A 17,616-nucleotide genomic window follows, 5' to 3' on the forward strand; every position below is an offset into this window, starting at 1 on the left:
TGAATTTTTTTGAAATATTCCTGGGCATGTGCATGCTCAGGAAAGATTTTAGACAAGTTTCAACTTGAGGCTCTGTGCTAGCAGGAAGTGAAAATTAAGGCAGAGTTAATAAGTGCTTGGTTGAGAACTAAAGGACCCCCAACAAGTACAAAAAAGAAGGGAAGACTGATGGCCGTAACATTTCTAGACATTTAAGAAATACTTGCCAGACTATGGCTGACCAGTAAGATAATCCAGTACAATCTTGACAGCCTTACCCACTTTAATGGCCTCATCTAATAAAAGAATAGACTTCACAGAAGTGCACATTATTTAAAATGCTCAGTTTTCAAAAGAAAATTAAGTGGCATACAAAAAAGAAATAAACCATGGTCATCAGAAAAAAAAACAGCAATAAATAGAAACTGTCTCTGACAAACCCCAGATGTTGGATTTACTAGGCAAAGACTTTATATTTGCTGTGTTAAATATTTTCCAAAAAGTACAGCAAAGACTCTTTAACAATACAAAATGCCAATAACAGGGTACAAGTTATAAAAACTATAAAAATTCAAGTACTGAAATTACATTAACTAAAATTTTTTAAATTTACTACAGGAACTCAAATGAAAACATAAGCAAAGAATCAGTACTGGGTCAAAAAAGGAAATTACAAGGAAGATCATATTTTGAGATGAAGGAAAACACAACCACAACCACCAAAATATATGGGACACAGTTGAATCTAAAAAGCAACTTTTTAGCTGTAAAAGGCTGTATTTTAAAAGCAAAAGGATTCCAAATCAATAAACTAACCTGCCACCTTAAGAAAACTGGAAAGAACTGGAAGCAGTGGCACACACGGATAATCCCAGTCAAGAAGACCACAACTTCAATGAAGCCTGAGCAACTTAGAGAAACCCTATCTCAAAAGTAAAAATAAAGAGGGGCCAGACATGGTGACAGATGCCTATATTCCCAGCACTCAGGAGGCTGAGGCAGGAAGATCACCACAAGTTTGAAGCCAGCCTGGGCTACATGGTGAGTTCAAGTCCAGCCTGGACTACATAGCAAGACCCTGTCTCAAACTACAAAAATAAATAAATAGGCAGGCTGGGGATGGAGGAGTTCAGTGGTAGAGCACCTCTGAATTCAATCCCAGCCACCACAAAAAAAACAAGAAAACAGAAATGAAAATGATGATAATGATGATGATGATGATGATGAAATAGCCAATAGAAAAACAAAGATTAGTAAACCAAAATTTGGTTCTTCAAATACTGTTAAAATGACCATACTTCCAAAACTGATATACAATTAATATAATCCCAATCAATACCGACAGCAAACCTCACAGAATGAGAAAATAATTCCTAAACTTTATATGAAAGTAGAAGACCCCCACAATAGCAAAACAATCCTGAGTAATAAGAATAAAGCAGGAGGCAACACAATGGTGGACCTTCAACTTATATGACAAAGTTACAGTGATGAAATCAGCATGGTATTGGCACAAAAACAGACATGTGGATCAATGGAAGAGAACAGAGGATACAGAAACAACCCCAGGGAACATTCAGCCACCTGATCTTTGACAAAGGCACCAAAACATATACTAGAGGAAAAACAGACTCTCTTTAACAAATGGTGCTGAAAAACTATCTACCTGAAGAAGACTGAATCTAGACCCATATCTCTAAAATAAAATCAAAATGGATCAAAGCCCTGGATATTATTACAGAAACAATCTGCTGGAAGACAAAATAGGTAAAATTCTTGAAGACATAGAGACAGGATAGGACTTTCTGAACAGGGCCCAAATTGCATAAGAAATAACACCAAGAATCAACAAATAGAATTGTATCAAATTTAAAAGGTTCCACATAGCAAAGGAAACAATCAACAGAATGAAGAGACAACCTACAGAATGAGAAATTTTGCCAGTTATTCCTCAGACAGAGGACTAATAAATAGCTAGAATACAAAAAGAACTAAAAAAAATTAGACACCCCCAAATGAAAGAACCAATCAAAAAATGGGCAACTGAAATAAACATTTCTCAGAAGAGGAATTAGAAATGGCCAATAAATACATGAAAAAATGTTCAACATCTCTAGTCAGGAGAAAAATGCAAGTTAAAGATTCCATCTTACTCCAGAAAGAATGGCTGTCATTAGGAAATCGAATAATAACAAATCCTGGCAAGGCTGTAGGGAAAGGGAAACTTTTTCAATAGCGCTGGTGGGAAGGTAAACTACTATAACCATTATGGAGATTTCTCAAAAACTGAAGCTAGAAATTCCATTCAACCCAGCTATTCTTCACCTAGGTATCTTTCTGAAAGAGATAAAGACATGATATTAGAGTGATACATGCATATCTCTGATTACAACAGTGTAATTCATAATAGCTAAAACTTGGAAGTGGCTCGTATATCCATCAACAGATGACCCAATATGGGGCCGGGGATTTAGCTCAGTGGTTTTGCCGCCTGCTGTGCAAGCACAAGGACCAGCGTTTGATTCCCTGGTACCAAAAACAACAGATGACTGGATAAAGAAAATGGGGTGTTTATACACAAGGGAGTACTACTCTGACACAAAGAAAGATAAACTTGAGTCATATGTAGGAAAATGAATGTACCTTAAAACTATATTAACTGAAATAAATCAGACATATAGGTTTAAATATTACATTTGTCTTATATGAGAAACCCAAAATATAAAGAGCAAAATAAAAGATAGGTAATAGGAAACATGAAGATAGATTCTTATGCAAAAGGGATGATGACCAAGAGACGGAGGGAGGGAAGGGAATAGAGGGGAAGGGGATGAAAAAAAGAATTAAGATGTGTTATGTACATGTAACCCATCAACATAAGTGTAATCACTGTTTTGCAAATATATACTAATAAAAATTAAAATTTTTCAAAAGGTGATTCTTTGAAAATATCAATAAAAAGGGCAAATCTTTAGTACACAGAAAAAAAACATGGGGGGGGTTAAGGGGGAAGGATTCAATTACTGAATTCAAGAAAGAAAAAAATAAATGTAACAAAATTTAAAAGACAAAAAGCACATGATAATCTCAGATTCAGAAAAAGTATCTAACAAAAATAACATCCTATGAATGTTAGGGAAGTTTCTCAATTAGATTAAGAACATTTATTTAAATGTAGTCTGAGCCAGGTGTGGTGGGACACACCTGTAATCCCAGCACTGGAGAGACTGAGACAGGAGGACTGCAACTTCAACGCCAGTCTGGGTTACACAGTGAGTTAAGGCCACCCTGTAATGCATGTCAAAACCCAGATATATCTCACTCCCTACCCTTAAAAAGGTATCAAACAAACTTTTTAGTTTATTATTTATTAGTTCTTAGCCTGTAAATCAACCCAAAATGGACCAAAGACTTGAAACTTTGAAACTACTTTTTAAAAAAGGGAAAACACTTAGAGCCACAGGCACCTGTAAATACTTTCTGAATAGGACTTCTAACAGCTCAAAAAATATTAGCAAGAATCAACAAATGGAACTACATCAAATTTAAAAGTTTCTGCAAGGAAACAGCTAACAGAGTGAAGAGACAGCCTACAGAATGGAAGAAAATCTTTGCCAGCTCTTCCAATTCTCCTGTCTCTCCCGATAAAGGATTAATACCTAGAATATATAAAGAACTCAAAAATCAACACTAAAAAAATCAAATAGCCTAATCAGTAAATGGGCAAAGAACTGAATAGACATTTCTCAAAAGAAGTACAAATGCTCAACAAGTACATGAAAAAATGTCCAACATGTTTAACTATTAGGGAAATGCAAATCTTAATTTTAAAACTACATTGAGATTCCATCTCACCCCAGTCAGAATGGCTATCACAGTACAAAAAAAGTAAAGTGATGATGAGGATACAAGAAACAAGGAACCCTTCTACAACGCCAGTGGAAATGTAAATTAGTACAACCACTACAAAAATCAAGTTCCTCAGAAAACCAAAAACAAAGCTTATGTGATCCATCAATACCACTACTTGGTATATATGTACCTAGTTATACCTTCTGGGTATAGTATTCCTGAAAGAATTAAAGACATCATACTATAGTGATACATGCATACCCACTGCTTACAGCAGTGCAATTCCCAACCGCTAAGTCATGGAAACAGCCTATATGCCTATCAACAAACAGATAAAGATGATGTAGTATCTATACACAATGAAATATTATTTAGCCATACAGAAAAATGACATCATGCCATTTTCAGGAAAAATGATGGATCCTGAGACTATATGTTAAATGAAAAAAGTCAGACACATAAAATTAAATGTTTTGCAAAATGGAAGAGGATAAAGAGATGGGAGAGGAGGGTGAAAAAAGAATTAAAGATGTGTTATGTACATGTACCAACCCCCCATGAGGAATGTAATCATTATATACTATAAACATGTATTAAGAAAAATAGTAATTTTTAAAAGAAAGCTAAATATCACATGGTTCCTCTTGTACGAGAAACCCAAAATATAAATTATAGAATAAAGGAGAGATGATAGGAAACAAGGAAGCAGACTTTTAGCGGCAGGAAAGAGACTGAAGAAAGGGCAGGGTGGAGGGGAAGGAAGGGACCTCAAAGGACTGAAAATGATCAAGAAATTATATATATGAGTATATATGTACCAATTCCCAAAAAAGAATATAAATATTATATATCACAAAAATATAGTAATTTAAAAGCAGGGGTGTTAGGGATATAATAGCTCAGTGGTAGGGTAAACCTGGGTACTGCTGCTCCCCCTCACCAACACCGAAAAAACAAAACAAAAACTAACCAAGAAATACTACCTGTCCCTTCCAGATTTGAAACAAAAATTGTAGTCTCTTTCCTTTTTCTCTTTTAATTAGCAAGTAAAAATTGTATGTATTTATGGCATATAACATGTTTTCAACATCTGTACGTTGTGGAATGGCTAAATACAACTATTCATTTATGTACTACCTCACATTCTTATCATTTCTTTATGGTAAGAACATAAAGTTACTATTAAACATTTTCAAGTACACGATACACTGATGAACTTACACATCTAAATGAAATTATTTGCTCTATGACCAACATATGTCCAATCCCCATAATTCCTAGTCTTTAGTAACTACTATATCACTGTTTCTATACATTTTACTTTTTCAAATTTAATATATAAGTGAAACCATGCATTTGTGTTCCTATATGTATTCTCTTTTCAACATTCCAGTATTACTTCTAAAACATCCACGACTATATTCTCTGCATTTTTATAAGTAAATTCTTAAATGTTTCAATTCCAGACACACATTAAGGCTGAAGAGATAAAAATACATCTGGCAAGATTATCTTATCCAACTACCTGCTTCTACAAGTACTTTCTACCTTTCTAAGCAGATAAACAGAATTGTAGTAATCTGTCTCTGCATCACAAATGACCTAAAAACACTCTTTCAAAAATATTTCTACTGGGCCAGGATTTAGCTCAGTGGTTCCACCGCTTGCCTCACAAGCACAAGGTCCCGAGTTTGATCCCCAGTACCAAACAATATACATATATATTACTACCGTCACATTTTCCACATTACCTTTTCTGTTCTGCCATCTAGCAGATTTCCCTGGTAACTAAAAATGATGACTATCCATCTACTTAGTTTTACTTCATGTTCTCACATCAGATAGTGTTTTTTTGCTTTTTCTTTTTTTTTGTACCGGGGATCAAACTCGGGTCCTCACGCTTGCACAGTAGGTGGCAAAACCACTGAGCTAAATCCCCAGAAGATAGTTTTTCCCATATGTTTAAAAATAAGAAAAGTATGTCTACCCACTTACCTCAAGTACTGGTCCAGCTCCAAGAATAATTTGTTCTACTCCACTGGCAAATCCTTTCTGACTGAGGGCAGTAAGGTGGTGAATAAGAAAATTTGTGCTCTGAGTCTTCCCAGAACCACTCTCTCCTGAAATCACAATGCACTGATTCCTTTTGCGCTGGAGCATAGCATGGTAAGCTACATCAGCCACAGCATATATATGTGGCTCAAGTTTTCCCAGCTGATGGTTATCATACATTTTGACATATTTGGGATTATAAATAGGAAGAAATTTGAATGGGTTAATAACTATTAGAATGCTGCCAACATAGGTATAAATTTTCTCATGTTTAAAGCGATTTCGTAAGTTTTCTAAGAGTGTTTTCTCATTCAAATCAGGTAAGCTACATAAATCATCGAAGTCTTTCTGCTGAGGTTGTGGAAGAAAACCCCGTTCCATCATCCTGCGACGTTCTTCCGTTACCCGTAGCCATGACTGAAGGCTCCCATAATGGATGGATCCATCAAGATTTTTTTCTCTCAGAAGAAAGCGGTAGTCCTCTCCACTTGAGCGATTTTCCAGAGCCATCCGGGGCCACAACATCATTCGCTGAACTGGACAGTCTGTTGGATTGAGTATCCATTCTTCTCCACCAAATTCCTTTACCTCTGCTAAGACGTAACATTTTGTTTTGTCTAGATTAAGTCTGTTTATAAGACAGTCAATCACCTCGGCAGCTGTGGAGTTTTTTCTGGCAGGAACTGGACAGTAGATTGTCCCTTCTGAAATTGTCCCAGGATATATACGTAATGTATGTTCATTATCCTCAAAGCGTCGTCTTCCTCCATCACTTATATTCATATTGGATCCTGTCCCATCAGCATGGACAGTGTGTGTCCAAGATCAAACCAACCATTTTCTTGGCAAAGGAACTGTAAGATAAAAAATATGAAACATTTAGGAGTCAATATTTTATATACTGCTTTCTGAGACTCAAGAAAATGGCAATTACATCTTTCAGAACACAAAATCCTCTTACTACAGAAAAAAAAAGGAAACATAGTTTATTGAGACCACATAAATAATGTTGCTTTACTAAGTCAGGATACTTTCAAATATACTCACTTGCCAAAAATATAGATCAACAACAGAGAACCCAAAGAGTACCAAGGAAAATTGTTTCTCCTGCCATTTCAAGTATTTCTAAGGTACTTGAGATTAGAACCGAGTTGTTTCTTTGTCTTTGAAGAATCTCACTGAAGACTGAGTTAAGAAAATAATTACACAAATTACTTCCAGTGCACCCAAATCTCTTAAACATAACACAAAAATAAGAAGGGAGGCCAATAATGGAACAAGAACTTTGTGAAATTCAGTATGAACAGTAAGATGCTATGACATAAACAGAAACTAAAGTTATAACTAAGAAAACAATCAGAGGAAAATGCTGCAGAGACAAACTTATTTTCAGGGAACTCTGGGCTTTGACTCTTACCCTCCCACAAGGTGCAGCAGAGAGAGGGTCAGAGAGAAGAAACTGAAAGGTTCTGCCGCTGCGCTATTACAAACTGTTCTAAACTTCTCGGTGTCTTTCAATGTTACTGTTCTACCTCTTTAATCTTTTCCCATTCTGTACATATTTCCAATGATTCAAATCCCACATACACTCTTGTGGAAGGATAACCTCAATGTCTACACTTCACTGAGAAGATAGATAATTATTTCCTTCTCTATTCCTATTTTGATGTCATTTCTATCCTGTCCCTTTCTACAGAGAAAATATGTTCCATGTACTTTACAGGACTAACAAATCCGATTTCTTGTCAGCCCCATTACTAATAGGCTCAATCAAATAGCCACTCTCATGTGTTACCAATCTCCCTGTTTTTGCTTACTTCGTTCTTTAACATATAAGATGATGTGCTTTTAAAAAATGGAAAATATTGACCACTACCCCCAGCACCCAGCTGCAGAGCTGCCCCAGGTAGAGAGAAGGTGAACCATCTTGGGCTGCCATATCACCACCCCCAGCCTGAGGACCAGAACTCCACCCCCTGTGGACAGGAGGTGAACCTTCGGAGTGGCATACCACCGCTCCCAGCATCAAGGAGGTGAGCTTCCCAGGTGTCAGCAGCACATGACTCCCACCCCGCCCCACTGAAATGAGAAGACATGTAAACAAGTCTCAAAACCAGACTTCCAGATCACCTAAACCAACTCCAAAGGGAAACAAGATCCAACAATCTGACACTCAACCACCTGGACTCCCTGAACTGGCAACAAAAGAGGATCTGGAAAAAATGTAATCAGAAATAATTTCTCAGATAACAGCAGAGATTGTGCCCATAGTGCAACATATGATTAAGAGATCTAGAAAGGACACATAAAAAAATAGAGGAGCCAAGGAACATGATGGAATCCTAACATAGGAAACAAATGGAATCCATAAAACAGATGCAAACAGATTTCCAGGAGATTGAAAACTCCATTGAAAGTTTACACAGCAGAATTACCCAATGTGAGGACAGAATTTCAGATATAGAAGATAAGTTTGCAATTAGTGACCCAGGAAAAGAAAAATTTCTTTAAATTAGTAAGGGACCAAGAAAAATCAATCTAGCAGCTGCTAGATGATGCAAAGAAGAATAACATAAGACTGACTGCAGTCAATGAAGAAACAGGAGAGAGTGCAGATGACATAAAAAAACTGTTCATAGAAGTGATGGCAGAAAACTTCCCAAGCAAGGGAAAAGAACTTGACATACAGATAAGTGAGGCATATAGGACTCCAACTAGCTTTGATCAAAAAAAATCTACACATAAGCATGTAATAGTTAAGATTCCAGAAACCCAACAGAAGAACAAAATTCTACAAGCAGTTAGAGAAAAGAAACAAATCACATACAAAGGAAAGCCCATCAGAATCACAACAGATTTTTCAACGCAAACTCTCAAGAAAAGAAGAGCTTGCAGTGATGTACTTCAAGACCTAAAGGAAAACAGCCTGCAACCCAGACTGTTGTACCCTGCAAAACTATCTTTCAAAATTGATGGAGAAATAAGATACTTTCATGACAAAGAGCACCTTAGGAACTTCATGAATATCAAACCAACACTCAAAAAAATTTTACACAATATCCTAGGAAAAGACAATGAGGATCACAACCCCAGGAAGTCCAGCAGAATGAATCCATTGGGTATGACAATAAATTAAATGCAAAGGGGGAGAATCAAACAAAAAGAAAAAGTCATGACAATGATAAGTCAATATGTATCAATTATGACCATCAATGTTAATGGTCTCAATTCACCAATCAAAGGAAATAGACTAGCTTTCGTACAGTGGGTTTTGCCTGGTGCACCTGGGAGGCGGGGCCTGTGGGACAAGATGGAGTTAGTACAGGTCTTGAAAAGTGGCCATGGTGACCTCTGTGTCTTGCTGCGAATTTTCTTCAGGGCCAATGATGTGAGAATCAGTCCACTGGTCGGAGAAGACAAATACACCAACAAATACTATGAGGACAACAAGCAATATTTTGGCCATCACCGATGGGTTATGTACACCACAAAAATGAATGGCAAAAACACTTTCTGGGATCTGGACGGCAGCACGGTGCCTCCCAAGTGGCATCACTGGCTTCACAGTATGACTGATGACCCTCCAACAACTTACCCTCCAACGGATTGTAAATTCATCTGGAGAAACCATAAGTTCAATGTGACGAGCACTCCAAAACAGTATGTGCCTTACTCCGCCACTAGAAAGAAGATTCAGGAATGGGTCCCACCTTCCACACCTTACAAATAAAGAGGATGAGAACCAGCTGCAACATGCTACTGTTAACTTGATTGAAACTGTTTCACCAGGGGAAAAAAAAAAAGAAATAGACTAGCAGAATGGGTTAAGAAGCAAGATGCAACAATATGCTGCATACAAGAAAAACACTTAATTCAAAAAGAAACTCACAGACTGAAAGTTAAAGGGTGGAAAAACAATACTCCATGTGACAGGAACCTGCAAAAAGGCAAAAATAGCCATCTTCTCTGCAGATCAAGTGGATTTCAAACCAACACTGATTAAGAGAGACAAAGAAGGACACTACATCCTTGTAAAGGGAAAAATCCAATAGGAAGAGATGACAATCATAAATACCTATGCACCAAACACTAGTGCTCCCAAAGATATAAAACAAATACTAATGGACATGAAAAATCAAATAAGCACTAATAAAATAGTAGTGGGGGACCTCAATATCCCACTGTCACAAATAGATAGGTCAACTAAACAAAAAAACAAACAACAAAATACTAGAACTCAATCAAACTCTTGAGCAAATGAACTTAACAGATGTTTACAGAGTGTTCCACCCCACACAATCAGAATACACATTCTTTTCAGCTGCACACGGGTCCTTCTCCAAAATAGATCATGTACTCACTCACAGAACATGTTTAAGTAAGTGCAAAGGAACTGAAGTTATCCCCTGTATATTATCAGACCATACTGGAATGAAATCGGAGATCAATAGCAAGAAAAACCGCAAACATTTCATAAACACATGGAAATTGAACAACACACTTCCTCTGTGAAATTAAAGAAGAAATCAGACAGTTCCTACAATTAAATGACAATGACAATACAACATATCGGAACCCATGGGACACAATGAAAGTAGAGACAAATGAGACAAATTCATAGCAGTGAGTACTCATATTAGAAAAACAGAGTGAGCCCAATTAACCTGATGCTGAACCTCAAGCTTCTAGAAAAAGAAGAGCAGGACAAACACAAAGCCCATAGAAAGGAGGAAATTATAAAGATCAGGGCAGAAATCAATGCAATGGAGACTAAGAGAATGATACAAAAAAATCAATGAAGCCAAGAGTTGGTTCTTTGAAAGAATAAACAAAACTGACAAATCCATAGCCAACCTTATCAGAAAAAGGAAAGAAAAGGCTCAAATCCATGCAATTAGGAATGAAAAGGGTGAAATACAAAAGACCTAGCAGAAATCCAGAGGATCATCAATACCTACACTTAGAGAACCTATACACCAATAAGATGGAAAATGCAGAAGAAATGGAAAGATTCCTAGATACGTATGAGTTACCAAAGTTGAACGAAGACCTAAAAATTCTAAACGACCCAATATCAACCAATGAAATTGAAAACATAATTAAAAACTTACCAACTAAGAAAAGCCCGGGTCCCGATGGCTTCACTGCTGAATTCTACAAGACATTGAGAGAGGAACTACTACTGCTACTGTTTAAACTCTTCAATGAGAGCCAGATATTTAGCTTAGTAGCACCGCGCCTGTCTTGTAAGCTCAATGTCCTGAGTTCTATCCCCAGTACCAAAAACAAAAAAAAACAAAAAAATAAACAAATAAACTCTTCAATGAAATTGAAAGGGAAGCAATATTCCCGAATTCATTCCTGGAAGCAAGCATCACCTTGATCCCCAAAGCAGAGAAAGACCCAACCAAAAAAAGAGAACTATAGGCCAATCTCACTAATCAACATAAGAGTAAAAATCCTTAATAAGATACAGGCAAATAGAATGCAGAAGATCATCAAGAAGATCATACACCCTGATCAAGTGGGATTCATCCCAGGGATGCAGGGATGGTTCAATATACGCAAATCAATCAATGTAAGACACTGTATCAACAGAGCCAAGGACAAAATCATATGATCATGTCAACAGATGCAGAAAAAGCATTCAACAAAATCCAGCACACATTTATGATAAAAATCTGACAAAAAATTGGAGTAGATGGTCTCTACCTCAAGCTGATAAAAGCCATCTATGAAAAACCAACAGCCAATATCATACTAAATGGTCAAAAGCTGAAATCCTTCACACTAAAATCAGGAACAAGACAAGGATATCCACTATCACCACTCCTGCTCAATATAGTTTTAGAAATATTAGCCACAGCAATTAGACAAGAGAAAGAAAAGGAATAAAGATAGGAAATGAAGAAGTCAAATTGTCATTATCTGCAGATGACATGATACTCTATAAAGACCCCAAGAACTCCACCAAAAGTCTTCTAGACTTAATAACCAAATTCAGTAAACTAGCTGGATACAAGGTCAACACACAAAACTCAATAGCCTTCCTCTATACGAACAACAGACTCACTGAGAGAGAAATAGGGCAAACAATTCCTTTCACAATAGCATCCAAAAAACTGAAAGACCTAGGAATCAACCTAACAAGAGAAATCAAAGACCTCTTCTCTGAAAACTACAGCAGTCTGAAAAGAGAGATTGAAGATGGTATCAGAAAATGGAAAGGCATCCCCTGCTCCTGGGTAGGAAAAATCAACATAGTGAAAATGGCCATACTTCCAAAATTGCTATATAGATTTAATGCAATCCCAATTAAAATTCCAGCAGCACATTTCACAGACCTTGAGAAAACAATCCAAAAATTCATTTGGAACAAGAAGAGACGCAGGGGCCAGGGATTTAGTTCAGCAGTTCTGCTGCCTGCCTCGAAAGTGCAAGGACCCAAGTTTGATCCCCAGTACCAAAAAAAGAGAAGAAGACACCTGGAATAGCAAAAGCAATTCTATGGGCCGGAGATTTAGCTCAGTGGTTCTGCCACTTGCCTTGCAAGCACAAGTTCGATCCTCAGTACCAAAAAAAAAAGCAATTGTAGGTAACAGAGACATGGCAAGGGGTACCACAACCCCCAACGTGAAACTACACTACAAAGCTACTGTGATAAAAACAGCATGGTACTGGCAAAGAAACAGACCTGAGGACCAGTGGAGCAGATTAGAAGATGCAGAAACAACTCCAGACACACTGAGCCATCTCATCTCTGACAAAGGAGCCAAACACCCTCACTGGAGGAAAGATACCCTCTTTAATAAATGGTGGTGGAAAAATTGGGTTTTCACTTGCCAAAGACTAAAACTAGACCTATATCTCTTACCATGCACTAAACAAAAATTGAAATGGATTAAAGATCTAAATATTAAAACAGAAACACTAAACTGGCTGGAAGAGAGTTTAGGAAGAACTCTTGAAGACACTGGTGTAGGAAAAGATTTTATGAACAAAACCTCAGTTGCCCGTGAACTAGCACAAACAATCAACAAGTGGGATCTCTTCTTACTAAAAGGCTTTTGCACAGCAAGAGAAATCAACAGTGTGAAAAGACAACCCACAATGTGGGAAAAAATTTTTACCTGCTGTTCCTCCAACAAAGGTCTACTATCTAGAATTTAAAAAGAACTTAAAAAAAAAAAATCAGACCTCCCAAATTTAAAGACCCAATTCAAAAATGGGCATCTGAAATGAACAGATATTTCTCAAAGAACTAGAAATAGCAAATAAACATATGAAAAAATGTTCAACATCACTGGACATTCGAGAGATGCAAATGAAAACAATGCTGAGATTCCACCTTACCCCAGAAAGAATAACTGCTTATCATGAAATCAACCAATAACAAATGCTGGCGGGGCTGTGGGGAAAGAGGAACACTGGTCCACTGCTGGCGGGAGTGTAAGACTAGTGCAACCACTGTGGAAATCAATATGGAGATACCTCAAAGAACTAGGATTGGAAGTCCCATTTGACTCAGCTATTCCCCTGCTGGGTATCTTCCCCAAAGAATTAAAAGAATCACACCACAGTGATATATGCGCACCCATGTTCACAGCAGCATAATCTGTAATGGCTAAAACTTGGAAGCAGCCCATCTGCCCATCAACTGGAGACTGGATCAAGAAAATGTGGAGTTTTTTTATAAAATGGAGTACTACTCAGCCATAAAAAATGAGAAATTAGAGACATTTATAGCTAAATGGATGCACACTGAGGCAATACTCTTAAATGAAATAAACAGGATACACATGTGTAAATACCAAATAGTTTCTCTAGTGTGAGAAACTGAAAGTGTAAATAAGGACCAAAATGTAAAACTGATAATGTGAAATAGGAAGAAAAGGTCTAAAGGGATAGGGGAAGTAGGAGGGGTAGGGGAAAGGAAAGGAAAGAAGGGAAAGGAAAAAATGGAAACAAAGTCTTTGTAAATAGGGAGGGGCTGAAGGGAGGGCAAGGGAATGGGGGGAAAAGTAAGAACCAAGAGAGATTAATTATGTAAAGGTCCAAATTTCCAATGATGATTGTCATGTAATATACCTAAAATGTACCAATAAAATTAATTTTTAAAAAATGAAAAATACTGTTACTCACACTATCACATATTTGAAAAAGTTCTCTAATCAAAAACTTTACCTTTTACCTAGGTGATCTTTCAAATACAAATTAAGGAACATTATTTTAAAAATAGTCACTTTAGGGCCTGCGATTTAGCTCAATGGTTCCACTGCCTCCTTTGCAAGCACAAGGTCCCGAGTTTGATCCCTGGTCCAAAAAAAAAAATAGCCACTTTAATAAGATTTTTCTATTTATAAATGCCGATGCACGTAAGTAAAGCTCATTAACTCCTAAATATCCCACTGCATGATTTTACCAGTTCATTAATCAACTTTCCTTCTAGTGAGCACTAGGATGTTTCCACTACACTAGGAAAATGGTCTCGCATATGTCTCTGCAAGTATCTGTGCTAGAATTTCACTGTGCTTTATACTTACAAATAAAATCACTGGGTATAAGGCTTCAGCTTTCACCAGATACTAACAAAATGCTCTTCAAACAGGTTGTTCCATTTGACTATTTCTCAATAGCTATAGGAGAGTTCAGATTTTTCTGTCTCCTTTTGTTACTACTGTCAGACTTGAGTGTCTACCACTCTGAACTACAAAAAGGCTGTTCCATCTCCCTGATTAGTAGTGAAGATGACTCTACTCTGCTCACTGCCATTAGGACTATGTTAGTCATTCATTTTTTTCTATTTTATGAGTTGTCTTTCCCTTATCAGTCTGAATGAGACTTTCATATATTAATATCCTGGAGAGTAATCAGTTTTCAGTTAAATGTGTGGCAAAGATCTTTTATCAATGAGTGCTATCTTATTTACACTGTACTTTTTGTTACATACAAGTTTGTCTGGTTGTTTTGGAAGTACATTGAACCTAGGGCCTTCACAAGGAACTACTTCCCCAGTCTCCCTCTCTTTTTTTTGAGACAGGACTTTGATAAATCACTAAGGCCCAGGCTAGGCTCAAACATGAGATCCTCCTGCCTCAGCTAGGATTACAGACATGTGCCACCACGCACAGATGGAAAGTTATTTTTTAACAGTAAGATTTATCAATTCTATGTTTTTTTTATTTTTCCCCTAGAGTTACAGTGATCAAATCCAGACCCTTGAGCATGCTAGGTAAGCACTCTATTACTGAGTTACACACCCAGCCCTTTTTTATTTTTTTATTTTTTATTTTTTTGTACCGGGGACCAAACCCCTTTTTTACTTTGAGACAAGATCTCACCAAGTTATACAGGCAGGCCTCTAAATTTCAATGCCCTTGGGTCATCCTCCAGAGTAGATGGGAGTACAGGACTGTGCCACTGTGCTTAATTTGTTTCTCTTTTTAGTAAAATAACATTAACAACTGTAGTTAGCTCTTGAAGCATACTCAACTGTACTGATCATTTTTCTAAGTACTTATATTAGCAAGCAGGCAGTCTAGTTCTAAAGTATCCATCTGCTGCTAGTTATTCAAAATTCATCCTTGTCCGAGCCAGCCGTCATAGGATATTCCTGTAATCCCAGCACTCAGAGGTGGCCGAGGCAGGAGGATCATCATGAATTCAAGGCCAGCCTGGAATACAAAGCAGACTCTCATCTCAAAAAAACCCAAAAAAATTCTTCCTTATCCTGAAGACATGAAATTATTCTGTATTTTCTTCTAAAGGGCGTAGGTTTTTTTTTTTTTTTTAGATCTTTAACCTATATAAAATTTATTTTCAGGATGCTGTGATAAAGGGCTCTTTCTTTACTGATTATAATGTCACTTTAGCCAGTTAAGGACTAGTAATCCCTCACTCATCTTATGGACCTATATCAATTGTTCTGGGTTCTATATTCTGTTCCACTGATCTATTTGGCCATCCCCAAGCTCTACAATAAATGACAGAAACTTCAGAAGTGAAAGATACAAGTATTGCAATTTATTTTTTGTGGTTCTGGGAAATCAAACTAGTTACCACAGTTTTCCTTTTTTTGTTTTTTTCTTGACAGTACTGGAAATCAAACCCAAAAGCACTCTATCATTGAGCTACAACCCTTCCCCTTTTTGTTATTTTGAGACATGGTCTCACTAAATTGCCCAGGTAGAATTTGAACTTATGGTCCTCCTGCCTCAGCCTTCCTTAGTGGTGGGATTAAGGCATATCACCTCAATTTGTTCCTCTTTAACTATCTACCATGTGAATTTTAACAAGTATGTCAACTACTATGAAAAAGGCTTTTAGCATTTTGATACTATATTGACTCCACAGATTAAGACTAAAAAAAACTTATCTATGAACTCATGAACACTATCTTGTTAGTTTTTTTAAATTACAAAAACTTGTTTTATCCTCAGCACCACATAAAAGTAATTTATTACTCATTTCTAAACTTTCTGTCATTTTCATATCCACCTGATCTTTTATCCACTTATTTAAATTTGATAAATGTTTTAAGGGCTAATAATCCCTCACTTGTATATAATTTAATATTTTTCTTTTTTCTTTTGGGCTTTTGAGACAGGGTCTCACTATGTAGTTCAGGCTGGCCTCAAACTCACGGTGAGCCTCCTGCCTCAGCCTCCCAAGTGCTGGGACTACAGGCATGCAACACTACACCCGGCATAATTTAATATTTTTCAGGTGAACATTTTAATGTCATCCACACTCAACTGCTCTTCTAATTGTTAGTCTTACTTTGTACCTTCCTTAGCATCAGATGGCTGCATATGTCTGAGAATTTAGCTCTGCGGGTGCACATCTGATGGAACTATTTCTCACACAAACATTTACTGAAAACCTGCTTACTGCCTGTTTAAAATAATGACACTATCATAATGGTACCTTTAAATATTAACTTTTTCTTTTTTGAGACTGGGTCTTGCTGTGTAGCCGGGGCTGGACTTGAACTTTTTTTCTTCTTTTTTTTTGAAACAGGGTCTCTATGTTATCCAGGCTAACCTCAAACTCAGCCTCAAAATCCTCCTGCCTCAGCCTCCCAAGTAGCTGGAATCACAGGTATGTACCACTGTGTCCAGATTAAAATTAACAATTTTTAATATTATATAATCAGTGATCAATTTCCCCTAATTATCTGAGAAACACTGTAGAGTTATTTTAGTCAAACAGGAGATTCTGCTCCACAGTAACACTAGAGAAATATCCTGACCTAGAAAGTTCCTAGATGTAAAGCTATGTTTGTATTTTTCTGAATCCCTGACAATATGGCTTCATATAAACTGTGCCTTATAGCCAGAGGGCTGTGGCCCATGACTGTGCCCTACCATCCACCCCAGGGGTTCACACTGAATGACTACAATCTGATGCCTAAAGTTGTATAATATGGTAGCCCTAGAACTAAACTCAAAACCTCCTTTTTCACCAGAGGAGGCTGACCTGGCCCACAACTTCAACAATGAACCCAACTCCAATTATCTCCCCATTACCTCCAAGAAGCCAACCTCAGCTGCTTTAGCGGCAGGTTCCTGGCAAGAGCCTCACTCACTGAAGAGTGTTCTTTTCCCTTTTGAAACATAAAAACTTTTTTTAGGGGCCGGGGATTTAGCTCAGTGGTTCCACCGCCGGCCTTTCAAATGCAAGGACACAAGTTTGATCCCTGGTACAAAAACAAAACAAAACAAAAAAAAAAAA

General features: G+C 37.2%; 1 protein-coding gene and 1 pseudogene across 20 annotated transcripts in view; one reads left to right on the forward strand and one right to left on the reverse strand.

Annotated features, from left to right (window-relative positions):
- Positions 1-17,616, reverse strand: part of Myo9a (myosin IXA) — a 305,400-nt gene that overhangs the window by 196,670 nt on the left and 91,114 nt on the right. For all 20 annotated transcript variants that reach the window (XM_087198928.1, XM_087198925.1, XM_087198926.1 and 17 more), the window contains exon 2: positions 5,827-6,737. In XM_087198928.1, coding sequence (XP_087055054.1) covers positions 5,827-6,666 — 840 coding nt within the window. In that variant the 5' untranslated portion in view covers positions 6,667-6,737. The remainder of the gene's footprint in view (positions 1-5,826; positions 6,738-17,616) is intronic.
- On the forward strand, positions 9,188-9,692 carry LOC101722701 (NADH dehydrogenase [ubiquinone] 1 alpha subcomplex subunit 12 pseudogene; annotated as a pseudogene).

Source organism: Heterocephalus glaber, unplaced genomic scaffold, assembly GCF_053883595.1.
Source record: "Heterocephalus glaber isolate CG9 unplaced genomic scaffold, H.glaber_assembly_v1.0 deba00001689, whole genome shotgun sequence".
NCBI classification, from domain to species: Eukaryota; Metazoa; Chordata; class Mammalia; order Rodentia; family Bathyergidae; genus Heterocephalus; species Heterocephalus glaber.